This window comes from Buceros rhinoceros, unplaced genomic scaffold (genome assembly GCF_000710305.1).
Source record: "Buceros rhinoceros silvestris isolate BGI_N320 unplaced genomic scaffold, ASM71030v1 scaffold22485, whole genome shotgun sequence".
Classification (NCBI taxonomy): Eukaryota; Metazoa; Chordata; class Aves; order Bucerotiformes; family Bucerotidae; genus Buceros; species Buceros rhinoceros.
This window is the reverse complement of record NW_010411473.1, coordinates 2,541-20,611: the sequence shown is the minus strand read 5'-3', so window position 1 is coordinate 20,611 and position 18,071 is coordinate 2,541. Positions and strand designations below refer to the sequence as shown.

Sequence of the window (18,071 nt, the reverse complement as noted above, 5' to 3'; positions counted from 1 at the left end):
TGGAAGTGCAGCTCTCGCTGGCTGTCGTTAAGGTCAGCCTCTGGGATTCCTGCCCCAATGACATTCCTACCGGAGGGATCCTCTGGGGATGACGTTGTGCTGCTACCACCCCAGCCAAGGCAAGGGATCACCTCTGGTGTCCTGGGACATTGGCTGTTAGGAATCTTTGTAGTGCTTAAAGAATAAAAATATGTCACGATCCAGGGCTGACTCGTACGCTGACAAGGACACTGGCATTCGGGAGTTTGAATCGCTCGGCACATCCTGTTCGGGGCAAGGGCACCTGAACCAGCAACAGCTGCACGCATTGCTCAGAGTGTCCAGCACTGGATGAGATTAATTCTGTCCCCAAAGAAAGGATCGGTGCCAAACAACCTGATCTTTGGAGAGCAGAGGCTGAATACCGAGTCCAGGTAAACGGGCAGCTCTATGAAAGCCTCCGGTGGGGGCTGCTGCGGGGGCTGAGCAGATGCTCCTGAATCCCCTTTGGCTCTGAGTCGCTTTCTGCCTCTCGTGCAGCTGGAAGTGTCAGTGACATGAGCTCTGAGTACGTGTCCCGGTGTCTAAAAAGAGCCTGGAAAGTGTAAAATGGAAAAAGGTTGATACTTGGCTCAGCGGGCCTTCATGGTCAGTCTGACTGACCGGGACTCCAGGAGAAGCCCAAACTCATAACACTTGTCTGGAGCGAGGAGGAGTGTTGCCCAGTGTGTTCCAGTAGCGGGGTGCTGGAGAGAAGGACAGGAGGTGGAGGAAATGACCCTCTAGAAAATATTTGCTCTTGTCGAAGCAAATTGCTACCATAGTAAGAGTCTGGAAGAAGTGGCAAAACAAACAGAAATAATCGGCGTGGAATTAGAGTGGGCACGTTTTTCAAAGGCGGTCCTCGGTACATATTGACTTAGATTAGACCGGTAATTGTCACTGTGGCTTTTGTTTGGTCTTTTGCTGAGATTGCTTTGGGTTTGTTTTCCAAGGGGCCAAGGATTTTTAGAGTGTAAACTAAAGACAGGGAGTCAACCTCTCTACTGCAGTTTGGTAGCAGGAGCTTAACGTTAATTAATGACCAAGGGCAGATTTAGTATTAAAAATAAAATAGATTTGCTACCAATATGTGGTTCTGTCAACTCTGGTCTTGCAACTGCAGCGCAGCTGCCTCTGAGTCTGCTGGAGCCATTTGGAAATCCAGTGAAAGGAGGGGAGCTGGCCTGTGGTGCAGAAGCAGCGCCAGGATTTAGTAAATGTTAAAAAAACCCAAACGTAAAGTGGTTTCCAGCTTCTGTCAGTGCACACGTACAAATCCAAAGAACGTATTTGTAGTTGTTCTCTCTGAAGTGTGTCTGGATATTACATGTGTCTGAATGGCCGATCATTAATGTTTGTCTTTAAAATGAGTGTGAAACAAGGACTGTTGTGCCAATAGAACTCGTTGTGTAAAGTTGCTGACTGACATTGGGTGGCCGAGAGGAAGGCTGCGTCATGGCTCAAAGCTCTGCGAACAGCAAAGGAGTAGAAGGAGAAAAGCTGAATGAACACAAATGTACTAAAAATGACCGATGTCCCGTAAAGCAGAGTTTGTCACTTGGAAATGTGGCATTTCCGTTTGTGACATGGATGTCGTTGTGCCATATGCCTCAGTCTTTGTCTGTCCCCTCCCTGTGGCTTTCAAACCCCCCGGCTCTTCTCAGCCGAGATGAACAGAGCCACAGTGCTCTTGGAAGATGGGAGGTCTCTGTAGCATCATGAAAAGCTGCTACCCAGTAGAGGGAAATGCTGAAATATGTGGTCGGCCCATTAGATCTCGGCAAGTTTGCATGGGGTAGATGTGTTGTGGATACTCCCAGCGTGGAAGATGCCAGGCTGAGCGCTTAATTAACCACGCCGAGTCCAAGACGACAGGAGTCGTGGGAGACCACGCCGCTCGCATGAACATTCTTAACAATGTTTAATATGTACCAGTCTCAGCAGATAATGTTGAAACACAAGTAAAGCCCCGCTTTGTGCTGCAGGTCAGGGTAGCAGAGCTGCTGAATGGCACCGAAGGGGGTCTGGCCTTGGGCCGGTTCTTGGCAGAGCAGTCAGCATCGCCCTCCCCGAGGTCTGTGATTTGTTTTGACCAGTCACTTGGACTGGTTTACAGTCCGATTGCAATAAAACATAAGTGGACCTTCGCTGTTTGCCCTGACCATTGTCTCACTTTGTTTCTGTGCTGCAGGGCAGTGCAGCCGTGTCGTCCCTCCCCAGCTCGGCACGCTGCAGGTCATCCATGGCAATGGCACAGGTGTGGGGACGGTGATCACGTTCCAGTGCTCTGACACGCATCAGCTGGAGGGACCGGGCTTCATCACCTGCATTTGGAAGGGAAACAGTACCCAGTGGACAGCCGAAGTGCCCTCCTGCAAGCGTAAGGTTCTTCCCAAACCATTCCCCGTCCCTCTGGGCAGCACTGTGTGTGTTTTGCCCTGTCTGTCACTGTAGGACGTTGTAGGACATTAGGATTGATTCTAGACGACTGTGCAAGGAAGAAGTTTCTTTCAAAGTTTCTTTCAAAGTTGCCCCCACTGATGGTAATCGCGCTCCATATGTGCTCTGACACCATTCACGACCGTTGGGCAGCACTGTGTGTGTTTTGCCCTGTCTGTCACTGTAGGACGTTGTAGGACATTAGGATTGATTCTAGACGACTGTGCAAGGAAGAAGTTTCTTTCAAAGTTTCTTTCAAAGTTGCCCCCACTGATGGTAATCGCGCGCGAGATGTGCGATGACACCATTCACGACCGTGACTCGGAAGATCCTCGGTGGGATTTATGCCCAAACTCCCGATAGTGTTGCACCTGGAATCGCTGTGGCTCTGTGGCTACAAGCTGTACCTTCCTCAGGAAATGCAGAGATGTGACCAGCTAATGTGCAAGCATAGCTGCAAACCCTCTGATCTTCTGGCATTCTTTCCTGAAGACATTTTTGCTGTGAAAGAGACACAGTGATATCTTTTGAATAATTCTAGGTTGTTGCCCGTGGGCAGCCGCATATTAACAAATGGTGTTTGAATGGCAACAACAGTAACGGCCTCTCACGCTGTGTTGCTTCTGGTTTATTGTGAGATCGGGGGTAATTTGACTAGGAGCAGGCCAAGCAAGCGTGGTACCTCTGAGCTTTGAGAACCACTGTCTGTGCCTCAGACATCGTAGGATTTTAAACCACCGGTGGATGGGTGGCTCTCTTAGACACTTTGTCGCTCTCTCACAAACTCAGCTGTTCTTCCTTCTCATTTGAGGGGTTCCATGACAGCAAAATGAGAGAAGTCCTTCTCTCCAGGGGCTGCAGAAATTCAGAGCTGTGTGTGGAGCTCAGCTGAACCGTTTCTGAGGCTGGACATCATGCTGTTGGAAGAACTAGAGGAGTTCTGAAGCAAGGCGTGCTTAGTGCTCCCCCTGAGTTGGCAGAGGTCCATGATAGCTGTGCCACACCGCATTCCCACTCCCCTTTTGTCTGGAAAATTCACTTCCAGCATCAGATTACTGTGAGCACCCAGCTCTGCAGATACTGTCCCTTCTTCTCCTGCATCTTTCCCCAAACAGAGGAAGACCTGCTGTTCACTGCCTGCCAAATCAGATGTAATTGTATGAAAATGTCCTTGCTCTAAAGGGCTTCCTTAAACCATTTACCCCACCAGTATTTGGTTTTGCAGCTCCAGTCTTTAACATCTGCTCATAGGGGTCTGCTAGCTCTGCTGCATTTGATACACCGATAGAGCTGTGCTTCTTAGCTGCCGCAGCACTAGAAACATTGTGTTCAATTATCTGCAGTGGTGAAGCACTTGTGAACAATTCATCAGTAGCTTACAAACAGGAGATTTTTAAATAACCCAATCTGAGGCTTCCACAGCTCTAAGCTGAAGCCGAGATGCTCTGATATTTTGACACATACTAACGTGGAAGTCCTCAGTGAGCTATTGTTAGCAGAAGGGTGAAGAAGGTACGCTTCAGCATGGTTTAATGGAAATGTGAAAGAAAATTCCTGGTTTGATCTTAGAAACATGCTTCTGTTTGCTTTGCTGCAGCCATTTCAAAATACGAAGCTTTTGGATTTAAGGTCGCAGTGATTGCCTCCATCGTGAGCTGTGCCATCATCCTGCTGATGTCCATGGCTTTTTTAACTTGTTGTCTCATCAAGTGTGTGAAGAAGAGTGAAAGGAGGAGGACTCAAAGGTACGTCAAGAAAAGACTTTTAAGACTGGCATGTGACGGTGGGTCGTGCAGACCCCACTGCTGCGGTTGCAGGGAGCTTCAGAGGACTTGATGCTCACAACATTGCAGTGATGCTCATTGCTTACACTCCCTAATCTGTAGGTCAGGCTTTAGGCACAGCAAGAATTCAAGAGTGTTTAGGCACCTAATGTCTGTTGATACCAGATGACCTCAGTGGGCCTGGGCAGATCTGGGTTTACGCAGGATTATACAGAAGCTGAATGTACAGGTCTTATTTGCTGGCCCAGTCTTTCTCTCCTTGAATTATTTAAGATTGGCAGCATTTTCCCTTCCTCTCTCTCTCTTTCCTTTGGTTTCCTTGAATTCTGCAGGGAAAATTAACCTTCCATGTCAAAACCGTGAGAGCCCGCGCCATCTGCAAAGCATACCCAGAGCTGTCACAGCACTGTGCCGGAAGGACGAAGGGGTTTGTCTGCAGGCTTGAAGCGCAAGTCCGCAGGCAGGATTATAAACAGGGTTTTCCAATCCAGTCCATTATAACAACTCCGTGTGCAGGGGGGCTGCATGACCCCAGCTGGCTGAACTTTAGCTAAAGGCAAGCCACTGTTGTTCATGAGAGCATCCATCCAAAGTCACCTGCTGCAGAAGGCTCTCCATGGGCCCCTCTGCTTCACTTCCCTCTCGCTTTTCCTGCTCGTTGTTTCCACGCAGTGCTGCGCGTGGCTCGGGGCAGGGGCCGCACCCTGTCCCACTGGTGCCAGCTGTGCAGACACTAAGCTGCGCTTCTGGTTGGTTTTAAGCCTCTTCTTGCTTCAGAGGAGTGTTTGGAGTGAGGCGGAATAGCAGTGGAGCAGAGGAGGCTGCGGGGGACGCAAGAGCAGGTCTCTGTTCCGAGCTGTGTTTCATCTAGAGCTGCTTGGAAACCAGCTTAGGGGGGAAATTCTGTCATTTTGAAATCTGATTGTAACCAAAATACAGATTTCCTATTTCCCTTGAAAGGATTTTGTGAGGCAATAAAGAAAGTCTTTGGTGTCATTCGTAATACTAGGTTTTCAGTGATAGCAAGAAATAATTTTTGAAATGAAAGGGTTGATTGGCATTTTTTGAATCACCACTTTCTTTTTGATAAAACTGTTCATATCAAAGACCTTGTTTTTCATTTATTTTAAATGAAGTTTTGTCAAAATTTGCCATTCACATGACTTTGACAACTTGCTATTTTTCTCTTACGAAAGACATCCTTCACAACAGACATTTTGACCTGGTTCTGTCATCAGGACATAGAATGATTCTCTTTGCTGGGAGCTTCTCAGTTCGCCCCATCCTCTGTCCTCTCCTCGCTGCCTCCTGAAGGAGCTGCTCCAGCCTGGCCTGTCCGGGACTGAGCCCCACTCCTGGGGGGGAGCCTCAGGGCGCTGTAGACATGGTGTGTCTGACAGTCCTGAGAGGATACAGAAACTGTCCGTGTCACGCCAGAAGGAGTAATGTAGCCCTGCGTGAAACTCGCTCGGCCGGCAGCCGGTACTGCAGCGTGCAGTGGGATGGAGTTGTTGAGGGAGTTGGAAAATGTGAATCCATGCACAATTTGGGTGCACAAAGCATTAACCTGAAGAGAAGCGCAGGCTTGATGTCTTCATACAGAATGAGTGTCTCTTAGACCATCTCTGAAAGAAAAGGTGGGGTACCTGCAGGGAGGGAGGGGAGGCTGCCCTCTTGCCTTAGCTTTGAAGTGTATCCACCTTCTTGGGCTCTTTGAGTTGGTCTGCTAGGGCAGATCACCTCAGCTACAAACCTGTCTTGCAGGCTATCTGTCTGATGGCCTTTCAACTACCACCTCGTGTTCTACCTGCACTTGGAAAAGAAAAGGGCAAAGGCTGCTGAAAGTCCTCACATAATTTGGCCTGCTCGCAGACCCTGTCCCACTGCGAGAGCGTAGCTGCCGTTTGCTTCGGTAGGAGCAGGATTTTGTCCTGAGAGGACAGAAATGACACCAGATCAGCGTTGCCAGCCCTCGCAGCTTAATCTTGTCCCATCGGCTAGTGGGAATATTTGTGATTAGGGGAATCTTAGGCTTTTAAAAACAAGAAAAGAATTTGTGAATTTTTTCTGCCCAGAGTTGTAGAGAGCAGCATGGAAAGCACCTCGAACATTTCCAAGAAGAAATCTAGAAGACAACTGAATAAGCCCTGCTTTTAACAAAGGCAGCGTGACCTGTCTCCTCCATTTTAAAGTCGGTTCATCTCTCCAACCTGCCTGGTGGGTTTTGAACCCTTAGGAATGGCAGTGCTCCAGAAATTCACAGAAAATACCTTTTTCTTTCTGAAATAACCCGTGAAATGGGAACGGTCTGTAGTCTTTTCAGCTATGACAGGATCTGGCCAGATGTGTGTCTCTGATGAAGGTCCATGAGAACATTGACACAACACCTCAAGTGACTTTCCCTGTTACCTGTAGTCTCCGAATCCACTGAATCAAACTGACGTGTCTGTGGGGGGTTGTTCCTTTGAACTATCCACAGGTGCTCATAAGAAAATTGCTGTTTCTGTTTGCTTGTTTGTGTTTTGAGGAGCACTGGATAACACTTAAAATAATGCTGGTTTACAGCGTGACACTTACGCTGTTGAAGAGCCCCCCACCTGAAGGTGTTTCGGCGGGTATTTAAGTCTCTGGGAGTTTGACTCGCGCTTGGAGTGCAGCGTGTCTTTAAGTGCCGTCTTCAGCGCACCTGGATCAGGGTTTAAACTGCAGCGCGTCAGGTCTGGGGTCAGATGAAGGAGCAGATGCAAAGCCCTTTATCACAGTAACGTGGTTCCCCCTTGCTTCGTTCGCAGAGACATGCAGCTGTGGTACCAGCTCCGGGCTGAGGAGCTAGAGCGCATGCAGGAGGCTTACTTTGGCTTCAAGGGGAGAAACAGCAACAACAACAATGGGAAACTCAGGACTAAATCCGTGTTTGTGGATGTGACTAACGTGGCGTATGATAACCAAGGCTACAGGTAAGGCCAGTAACGCGCAGAACGAGGCTGAATGAGTTTGTTGAGCAAATTTTAGAAAGAAGATTCCTTGAAAATGCATTTTAAAGGGATGTCCCTGGAGGGGAAGTGATGACAGTGGGTTGTCAGGGCTTGTCCTCGAACTCGCCCATCTCGGGGGAGTTAATCCTGCCAGAAAGCAAGACAGCAAAGGAGCTGAGCGTCGCCTCCCTCCGTACAGCTTCTTTCACCTGTGCCAGTGGTGCTCGGTTAAGCCTGGTCTGCAGGGACCAGATTAACTGGGGAGAGGTTTTTAATTGGCTTTGTTAAATTGATGCTAAGCTGCAGCTGGGAAGTCACTGCTCGGTATGGGTTAGAGGTGTCAAAGTGCCGGCCTTCCTGAGAGCCTTAGGAGAGGAGGCAGCCGCGGACACCCGGGACAGCAGGTGAGCACGGAGTATTAGCGCTTGTCCCGCAGTGACTGTGAGAGCTCTCTGGAGAGGTGTCGTTTCATCATCAGGGTGTGCCGGGTGGTCACAGGGGGATCCTTACCCGCAAGGCAGCGTGAATGGCTGTAGCGTGGGACCTCTCACCCTGGAGAGATGTCCCCACCGAAATAAGGCGCATCACCTGCTGTGGGAGGTGGGTGGTGGGCAGGGGTGTTTTTTGTGTCCATTCAAGATCACCTCTGAAAGTGTCGGCGGGTGTGGTGCTGGCTGTGGTGCTGCCAGCAGAAGGAAAACAGAGAAATAAAAACATGTTAGGTTCTGCTGCTGGTTTGCTATTGCTATTCATATAAACACATCATTGTGTATTTTACACCCTTTGGGCTCTGCTTCATCGTGTCAATAATATATAGCGCAGTCCTTGTTTGCACTGAATTCACTGCTGCTCGCTCGTAGAGCGTGCGTGTACAGCGGCGCCTGTGATTTGTGGCGTTACCTGCGGAAAACAATTTTATGCAGATTATAAACCTACTTCCATGTCACAGCGCAGCTGGAACTGATATTCAAATGGAGCACTTGCACAAAGTCGGATGGCTGCTTAATCCATTCCTGGCTCCGGGTGGTTTCAGAAAGATGTATAAACCTAATTAAATGCCGATTATAGCCTAAACGGTTTTTAGAAGACTCAGGATGCAATTTTTAATTTTGGGCAGCTTCAATCTGCCCCAATGTTAATGTTTTGTGTAAGTATAATCTGCTTTTCAGATAATGTAGGTAAACTTTCAGAGGGCTGTAAGCAGAGGTTAGTGCTCGGCTGGAGCCGCGAGCTCCTTCTGGGTTCCTCTGCAGCACCCCGTGGAGCAGCAGCTGCCGTGTTCTGTTTACCACATTCTGAACACTGGAAGTAGCAGGGAATAGTCAGTTCCTCTGGCTATGCAGCTTCTCTGGGCCAGAAATCAGCACATTTATTATTTCTTTATGAAACTGGAGAACATACAGCTTCAGTGGGGAACTGCAGAGGACGGGAGGAGGAAAGCCTGTGAGCGCTTTGTCTCCTGCGTAGAGAACCAGACGTCTGTGTTAAATGCTCTGCACATGTACCCTCCTCCTGATGCACGAGGTCCACTATTAATCACGGTCTGCTTTATGTCTGCCGTGCAGAGGTGATGATCCGGGCTAATTACCAGCCAGAGTGAAACCCAGCTAGGAGAGCAGGTATTAGTCTGCGCGCCCCAGAGCAAAAGTCCAGCTGTTTTGCATGGGGAGAAGGGACGCTGCTTCTGCTCTGGGGTGGAAATGGCATTGAAGCTGTGACAGACTCTGAATAAAACTGTCTTGGAATTGCTCTAGGAGCAGGTGTGGTGTGACCCTTCATCGATTTGTACCTTGTTCCCTCTCTTTGCTCCAATAAGATCTGTTTCATGAGGGTTCGTAACAGATGCTAATTCCTAGTTTAATTCTGTTGGATGGATGTGTGCACAGGGTGGGATGTGGAATTCTGCTACCAGCTCTTGAACACCACAAATGATCTGTCAGCTTTGTGTTTCACCTGCAAGACTTATTTTTGGTGTGTGGCCAGTTAGGCTAAGTTTCGCCATCCCATGTGCATCCTGCTTACTGGGAACAGCAGGACAGCGCAGGCAGATCCCTGGGGAGGTGCAGACATGAAACTGGCTTATGCTGGGGAGACCAGCCTGAGAGGACGTGTTCAGTGCCTGGGTTATTTCTGCGGTACCTTCCTCCATTTAACGTGAAGTGGACATGTTGGCAGCCTGTGCTTGGAGGAAATCTCTAGCCATGTGGATGTTGCTGTAGTGGTGGAGCTGCCGTAGCGTTGATTGTCCGAGGAAATAAATAAAGGCAAGCAGCGTGGTTGGGAAAAAGCAGCAAAAGTGAGGGCAAGCAAGATCAAAGAGAGGATTCTGTGTATCGCTGCATGCACGTGAACCCACGTGTGTGTCCATGGTCACGAACACGCCAAAAGACAACCGAGGCTCCTCAAGGAAGCTTCAGATGTGACATTCTTTACCAAGAGGTGGTCAAACCCTGGAACAGGCTTCTTGGAGAGGTGGTCGATGCCCCGGGCCTGTCAGTGTTCAAGAGGCATTTGGACAATGCCCTTTATCGTGTGCTTTAGTTTTTGGTAAGCTCTGAAGTGGTCGGGCAGTTGTACCACTACTACGTGACCGTTGTAGGTCCCTTCCAACTGAAATACTCTGTTCTATTCTACTCTATTCTGTTCCGTTCTGTTCTGTTCTGTTCTTGCGTTAGCATTTCAGACATTTGGAGACATCACTAGATCTCTGAGCAAATCAGAAATCCTATTTTGTTTGTCTAAAAAGGAACTGTCCTCAGAAGCACGGGGGGCCTCTCATCTGCCCCCTGCCCCTTTCTGGGCTGCAGTACGTGCTGTTCGCTGTGATACAGCCACTGGAAGTGGCTCTGCAACCCCCTTCGAAGGGGATGGCTGCGAGATGAGTGGTGCCCTTGTCTGAGAAAAGAGTGGGTGGAGGCTTGGTAATTGAAGTTGTTTCTACAATAGCATTTGCTTCTCGTAAAAAACCTCTTCTGCTGCTTCTTCATGTAACATATGACCTACATGAGGAGTAAGAACTCCTCCACCCTTGAAGAAGACCCTCGAGTATATCTTAACCTATTTTTGACTAGAAAAGGATGTGGGTCGTGCTGCTTTTCAGACTTAAGTGAAATAGATTTAGAGATTAACTAGAGAGAAATGTTGTGATTCACCACTTCAAGGATCAAAAATACTGTAAGAACAAATAAAACAAAGGGCCGATTCTCTCAGACAGGTAAGATACTTGTTACGGTTTACAGAATAATTTAGGATAATTTAGTTCTGGCTGAAGCGAGGTGACGTAATGCAGGATGCTGATGTATAGAAGGTATCAATAATGTAGAAGCCCAGCTGTTGGACAGCAGAGGCTCCGGCGTGCTGTTCCGGACTTGTCTGCCACAAAATGAGATCTTTTTCTGCTCACATTTGAAGCATGGAACAAATGTGGTGAAGATGTAATTTTGCAGGGAAATCTTAAACTGTAGTGGCAGCTACTCAAGTTATAATGAGCCCCATTCTGGCTTCTTGGCTGCTTGAACAAATTGCTTTAAAATGCTGAGAAATAGGTCTACAAATACCTGGGGTCATTAACTACAGAGTGCAGTCACTGTTGATGCCACCTCTTTCATTTGGATGTGAGGAATCCTAATGAGGCTAAAAATACCCATTTGTAGCAGGAAGTCTTACGTGCAGGAGCTGCAAGCGTTTGCAGCATGTCTACGCTGCTATAATGTTTGAAGAGCTAACGAATGGTGAGCAGGGAGAGATAAGTCATGAGGCATGGGGCCGTTGGGAGGGACATGTTTTCCCCAGCGCTGCTTCTCAGAAGTTTAGAGCGTAGAGCAGAGATAGCAGGTTGCTGCGCGATGCAGAGGTTTGAGACATTAGCTGAAGAAAAGCATCTGCTATCTCTGGAAGGGAGATTAGCTGCAGCTCTGGGCCATGTGGTTAGAGAAGAACAATATGCATGAACCCCAGAACAGCCCTTGGGAGGATTGCTGGGCAGAGGCAGGGCTCTACAGCATGGGTGTGTATTGGGGATAGCTCCAGCTGCCTGACCGAAGTATGTGTCAGGAGAAAAGCCTTAAATCAGTAGTCATATGCTGTTCTCTGCAACATTTGAAGACTGAAAAATCTTCCCAGTTCTGCGTGAGAATGAAACCAGGACTGCTGGCATCATTCATCCAAAATGAGAGGCCTTCCTCCAGAGAGCATCACGCCTGCCTGGAGATACACAGACCCCATGGGTCTTGCTGGGGAGTGTCCTCAGCACCAGGGACATTTGGTACCACAGAGGAACTTGCATTTGAATGCCGTGCTGGTTATGAGGGTGTTTGAAGTGGGTGTGTTCCTGGGCAGGAGATGTTGCGTTTGAGTCAGTTATTTTCTGACAAAGAATAATACCTGACCCTGCAGGAATCATTCTCTGGAATAATGGCTTGGGCAACCACCACCCGAGATGGACAGTCCTCTTCCGGCCTCAGCAAACAGCCATGTGGCAGAGATTGGTCTTGGTCAGCTGCCTGAGCAGGCAGGCTGTCCTCTGCCCCGCGTCAGGCTCAGAGTAAAATAACAGTAAAGAGAAGCTTAACGACCAGTGTCCTTCCTCTGTGCCAGCTACTGGTAACGTTTGAGGGACAGGGGTGAATTCCAGTAAGAGATGATATTAAAGAAAGGAGGTCAAAAGAAGAGTGGGGTCATGCTAACGCCTGCGCGGGGCTATGCACACCTGCTGCCATGGGCCAGCGGTAGCCGTTCCCCAGGTGAATGGTTGGTAGAGGTGCGTTGGGGCCAGGTGACCTTGGGATCCCCGGCCTGGAGTAAGGGGAAGAAACTCCAGCGGCTTCCTTGTGTCTCCCAAACTGAAACAGCAGCCTCCTCTTTTCCATTCAGTAGTCCTAGCCATGCCTCTAGGAGGAGGTGTAAAGATATGCACAATGGAGCGTAACCGTTGTGAGAGCAAAGAGCAAACCCTTTTTGGCAGGCACGGACACTGCAGAGCCGCTGTCTGAGCCGTAGCGTGTGTGTGCACCAGCGTGCGCAGGAAGATAGCTGTCCGGGGAGGGATGGATGCAGCTAGGCAGTGAAAAGAAAAAGCTGAGATGCTCATTGCATCCACTTCCTAATGATGGTGAGAAACAGCCACACCTAAGGAAGCCTCTGGGGTCTTTGCTTCGTCAGCAGAACAGTCCTGTAACCTGCCCTGGCACAGATCCTCCCTGGACTCAGGGGTGTGCTCTTACTTTGCAAGGGAGAACTGATGGTCCGATATTTCCCACACTCAGGCAGAGTGTACGAATTTAGCTGTAGACTAACTCCCTTTCATCTTCTGTCAGCTGAGATGACAACCACGAAGAAACTAGACCAGCTCAGAAGTACAACTAAGGAGCAGCAAAGAAATTTTTCCTCCGGTGTGGAAGCATTTGGAAGAAGTTGTACATTCCATGTTTGGACAGTTTTGAGGTGAACTATTTCACACGGGTCCAGGCCAAGTTATAAAACATTCTCTGTGAAGCAGCTCATCTGACTGCAGGAGTGAGTCAAACGGAAAAGCCCCTGTCTCAGTAGGTTTACAGTCCTCCTTTCAGATATCCACTACAGCTGGAACATATTACCAAGAAAAAAATCTCTTCTGCAGAGAAACAGGCTGATATATTCTCCCACAGAAGGTATTTTTAGTACCCGAAATTTTTGTACAAGCACTCTTTCTGACTACAAGATGCATCTCCAGCGTACCTGGCAAAAAGCAAACAAGGACAATCCAACAACAAAGATGTCCAAGTGAAAAAGCCCAAAGCCAGCAGGCTCTGAGGAGAGGCCCCTTGGCGTTCTCAGTCAGTCCGAGAAGTCACAGATAGGCAGGGTTGGTGGAGTTCGCTCATAGCTTTGGCCTCCAGAGTAAGATGAAACGTGTTTTCTTTTTCTCTTCGATTTAGTGGCTCTAACAGTTGCAGTTTTCCACTGCCTCGTGTAAGGGGTTGCAAGGAAGGTGCAAATCAGAAGCTGGTGTTGCTCTAGGAAATGTTCATGTCTGTCCAGGCTTGCTGTGGAGCACGGCTGGAAGCCAAAGGACCCTCCAGAAGTATGGAGAAGATGGGACGGGACAATTGGCCAAGTTCCTGCCTTGCCCTTTGCCCCCGTGAGGGCACGTTCCCAGCTGCTTTTCCCCTCTGAACACCTAAGCAGAAGAGATTAAAAAGCTGAAGGATCTGAAGGAGCAGGATAGCGTGGTGTAGATTTACCACAGCGAAAGGGGACAACACTTGAAAAAATAGTTATGTCGAGAGACAGGCTGCTGCAAAGCTCAGTGAAAATGTCAGAAGAAGGAGAAAAATCCACCAGGACACCTCGAATGGCTAACAGGAGATGTGGGAGAATTAAGGGGGCAAAACCCCTACAGCAGTGACTTAGTGCAAGACAGGACGATGATTTATCTGGGAGCTTTTGGAGGTCAGCGGTCTCACCAGAGAGCTGGACCTTCACTCCCTCCAAAAGATCCATGCGTTCACTGTTGTGATGGGCTCCGCTGTCAGCAACGGCTCTGGTTTGTCTGGGCTCTCGGGCGTGCGGAGCTCAGCCCTGCTGGCTCTTGCTGCCGAGGGCAGAGGTCCCTGCGCAGAGTCGCTTGCACAGCGCGCTGAATCTCCACGTGGCTCTGAGCGTGTCCCCCCGGCTCAGCTAAAGGCTCAGACTGCAGAGAGCGGCAGTGGGCTGCTCCCGGGGCTGCAGGAAGAGAAAGAAGTGGGACCCATCACCAGGTGGTGGTTACCCTTTGCCCCATGCACCATCCAGTGGAAGGGCAAATGGCCGGAGTGATACAACCGTGTGCAGTCAATGCAGTCCCCTACTCCTGCGCTGTGTGACCACGTGGCACTTGGGCCCACAGGGGAGGAGACCCAGCACAGCAGAGGGGCAGGTTTCCTCTTCAAGCTTTTGCATGGACGGTCCCACCCTGCGAGTCGTCCCATCTTGAGCTTCTCTATTGGTGGAGGGGTTTTTTCCTCTAGTTTGTGATGACTGAGCTTCGTGTTCCCCACCGCCAGACTAAAATCTGCCAGTACCTTTTGACACACACGTTTCGAAGAAAGTCGAGATGGGGAGGTGAGCGGTGGTTCCATCTAGGGGCCCTGTCGCGAAGGGTGGGACAGCCGGCTGCTAAACGATACCCACTTCTGAATTTCAGTCTTGATTGTCGTCGCAGCGAGCATGGAGCGGGTGTGCACAGCAACATGTGCTTTCAATACAGCTGCTATTATTATTTTCATAATGCGTCCAGGATTACCCCCAAGTCTGCACAAAGTTACCAGACACAGGGCAGCATGAAAACCCCCTCCGGTACAAACATCTCTTCAGAGCCAGTGCCAGCACTGGGCGGCCTTGTGGTGGCCCCGCTGCTCTGAGCTCTCACGCTGCTCGGGTGTCCCCTTCATAGTGTTTTCCCCTCCAGCTAGGAACAGCTCTCAAGTCACACAAAGCAGAATTCTGTGACTCCTCTAAAGCCCGTTGACAAATGCTCTGGTGGCTGTTGTTCTCCCCAGGTGGGAGCTCTGAGTTCATCTGTCAAATGCAGTCTGCCCTTGTCAGGTGTATTGTGCATCTGGCCAGGCTGCTCAACACCTTGCGTCCTTGCGTGGGTTTGCGTTTCCAGGAAAGAGCACAGGGAGGTCTGCTAGTCCTCCCACCATGATGTTTTGAAGTAGTTTAGCTGGAAACTGGAGTTGAGGAAAGTTGAAGCACTTGAAAAAAACCTCACACTTATTTGGGATCCAGTGCAGAGCTCCTGAGGATGAGGGGGCAGACTAAAGGCTGTGTCTGACTGATAGCCGTGCGCGTGGTGGGAAGCCCACGGCTTGCACATCTACCTGTCCCTCGTTGACACCTCAACCCTCTTAATAGCTCTCCCCAGCTTCCATTCAGTGGAACTCCACTGACTTCGCAATCCCCCCGATGTCCGCGGGGTTCAGTGTACTGCAGTAAATGGAGGGGGCTGCTGTCACCTCGCCCTCAGCCCGTTTCAGTCAGCGGAAGCATAATAGTTCCGAAATGGGAGGAAGAAATTGCTTACCAGGAGGGTAGTTGTTTTCCACACCCAGTTTTAGCCATTTGGCTTTCTGAGTTGGTGGTGGGCTGTGGGTAACTGGAGTTTCACAGTGCAGAGCTTCACAGCAGGAACGGTCCGGAAGGGATGAGTTCTGCCCAGGTAAACTGTATCTGCGGCACAATAACCAGAGCACCACCACTGGAACTGTCATCCGGGCAGGGCTGTCTGCGAAGGCTCTGGCTACGCCGTGCAAAACCTCTATCCCAGTTCTTCTCCCAGTACATGCTCTTTTGATTGGATTTTAATTTAGTAACTATTGCCTACCACTGCCAGAGGACAGAACTGAGTTCCTCATATTATAAAAAAAATTAAATGCACAGCAGCAAGTATCTCAGATTTCCTTTCAGCAGTGAGAGCGCCAGCATTGCTCTGTGTAGCTTCTGTCCCCTGATGGCAAGGCCATCTGGTGTCCATCACAAAGATCCATGAGGACTTGTGACGCTCCAAGATCAAAAGGCCCAGTTAAAACAGCACGTCCTTGATGAGTGTATTCTGACTACGCTGGTACAGAGCCTTCTCACATCAAACACAGAGGTGTTTTCAGATGCCTTTGCACTATCTGACTGTGGCTTGTGCCCCAGATAGTGGCTTTCCCAGTGAAGAGCAAGATTTATTCTCCTCTACAGGACAGATGTATCTGCAGTGTCTCTCCTTGGTACCGGAACAGCAAGACCTTGGTTATTCGGTTTTGTTTCCTCTTCCCCTGCGGTTCCTATAGAGATGCGCGTTTCACGTCTGAGCATTTCTGCTGGCTTTCTGCAACTGATACTGCCGAGTGCAGCTTCTGTGTCCTGACCAGCTTTTCAGGAGCAAAAGGGTAAGACCATGGGTGGTCTTTCCATCGTTGTCCTGGATGCGGGTGTGCAGGCTGCTGTGTCCAGTGGGCAGCACCGATGGCATCAGCGGAAACTGGAGGAGCCACGTGAGCTGGCTCACCTAGGGAGTGTGGGGCGAGCACCCTCGGGGTCTGCCCTGCCTGCAGACTGCTGCCACGGAGCAACTTTGGTTTGACAAAAGCCCTCGTGCTCAGACCGCAGTGGTTTGGCACCACCCGAGAAGACTGTGTCGTACCTGCTCTGGTTCACAGAATGTCCTCAGAGCCTGCTGCATCCATCGTGCCTCCTGTTCAAGGACAGGCTGATCCTGTCCCCCCGTTTTCCTGGGGAGTTGTGTGCGGTTTTCTGAGCGTCTTTGCACAAACCTGGCCATCTCTGTCTGCCGCCGCTGCCGCTGCTCTGCCCACACCGTCACACTGGGTTGGTTATTTGCTGTCTGGGTCAGCAGCTGTGCTGGCTCATCCCATGGCTGGGCAAACTCTCCTCTCCTGGTGGGGAAGGGTGGCAGCAGGATGGGTCGGTGACCACCAGTGCTGGCAGCTGGCAGCTACAGAGTCGCAGCCTGCCGTGCCATCTGGGAGGCCGGGCGGGAGCCGGGTCAGGAAGTCAAGGGCCTGCACAAGCCACGATGCGACTGCGCTGCTTCAGCATTGCTGGCCACTCTACCAGTGACACCTCAAATCCCCCTGAGCACACCTGGCCCTTGTGCTCCCCACAGCGCTCCAGGCAAGGACTTTCCTTCTGTACCCGTCTCAGCATTCAGGTGTTCTCTGTGATTCTCCAGATAGCGTAGCTCTAAATTGAAGCCAGGGACGCATCTGACGGAAAACAAACAAATAACATCTGCCCCAACCCTAACTAAAATCAACCTCATGAGCCTTTTCGAAGTCTTTTACAGAGACGCAATTATCTGCCCCACTGCTGCCAACTGGTTTTAATGCTACGAGAACCGAGTCCATATGTTACAGCCCAAGTTGTTTGTGGAATGCCTGATGTGCAAATAAAATGGATTAGAAAGTTCTGTACCCTCACCAGAGCAAATGAAACAGAAATAACTTTTTCCTTCATGCTTGCAGGTTCCAGGAGGAGTGGACTCGGGACTGTGCAGCTCCTGGGTGCTGCAGGGACAGCGACCATCTGCCTGAGTTGCCCAAGAGCCGCAGCGTGCCCATGAGACCAGCCGTACCGGGCCACAGCGCTGCGGTGCAGACAGTGGGGTCAATACATGTGGCTGAGGTCTACGGACACAAGGATGGTTACAACAAACCCAGCCGTCAGATACCGGGGTAGCTGGTGGCTGAGATACAACTGCTTCTCTGGACCAAAATGAAATTTGGATAGACATATGTGCCTTACGGACAAGATAGAAAGATAATTACTGCTATGAATTGGAAAGTTTTCTATATTCCAGGATGGCTATTTAACAGAAGTGCTTCAAGGTCCGACACAAATGAAAAACCGAGTGCTGAGGCTGGCAGCCTGTAGCCATTCTCTGCAGTGTGCTATGTACCGTGACCGTGGCAGGAGCATAATACCCTTCTCCTGTGTACCCAGAGAGGACCGGTGGCCAGGCTGTGTCTCTATGTCCTCATACAGAGTCACTGTCGATATCTGCTCACTCCTAAGGCTGCAGCCTCCTTTTAACCAGCAGGTTTTGTAAGCATTTCAGAATGGAAAATCCCCCATATTTTTACACAGTAGTATGATAGAACTACAATAAATTTCTGTTTTTAATTAAAAACCCCTGTCGTTTTGTACCAGGAAGGGCTTTTTGTTTAATTCGTCTGCTCCGCCTTCGGAGGCAGGTGAGACTGGCTGCACAGAGGCTCCTCTCCAGAGGCACCCACCTGGCAGAGCGGGGAGAGTGGGTGGGGAAATGTGCTGCCTTCTTATGGCCCACGCTGCCCTGCAAGGGACCGTGCCATGGACCACTAAT

General features: G+C 49.9%; 1 protein-coding gene across 1 annotated transcript; it reads left to right on the top strand.

Moving 5' to 3' along the window:
• Positions 1–2,212: 2,212 nt before the first annotated feature.
• On the top strand, positions 2,213–17,425 carry SUSD3 (sushi domain containing 3; the record flags this gene model as incomplete). Its single annotated transcript, XM_010136039.1, has 4 exons — positions 2,213–2,401; positions 4,058–4,205; positions 7,037–7,201; positions 17,212–17,425. Coding segments are annotated over 4 exons (716 nt in total), but the record flags the coding sequence as incomplete, so codon positions are not given.
• Between the last annotated feature and the right edge of the window lie 646 nt (positions 17,426–18,071).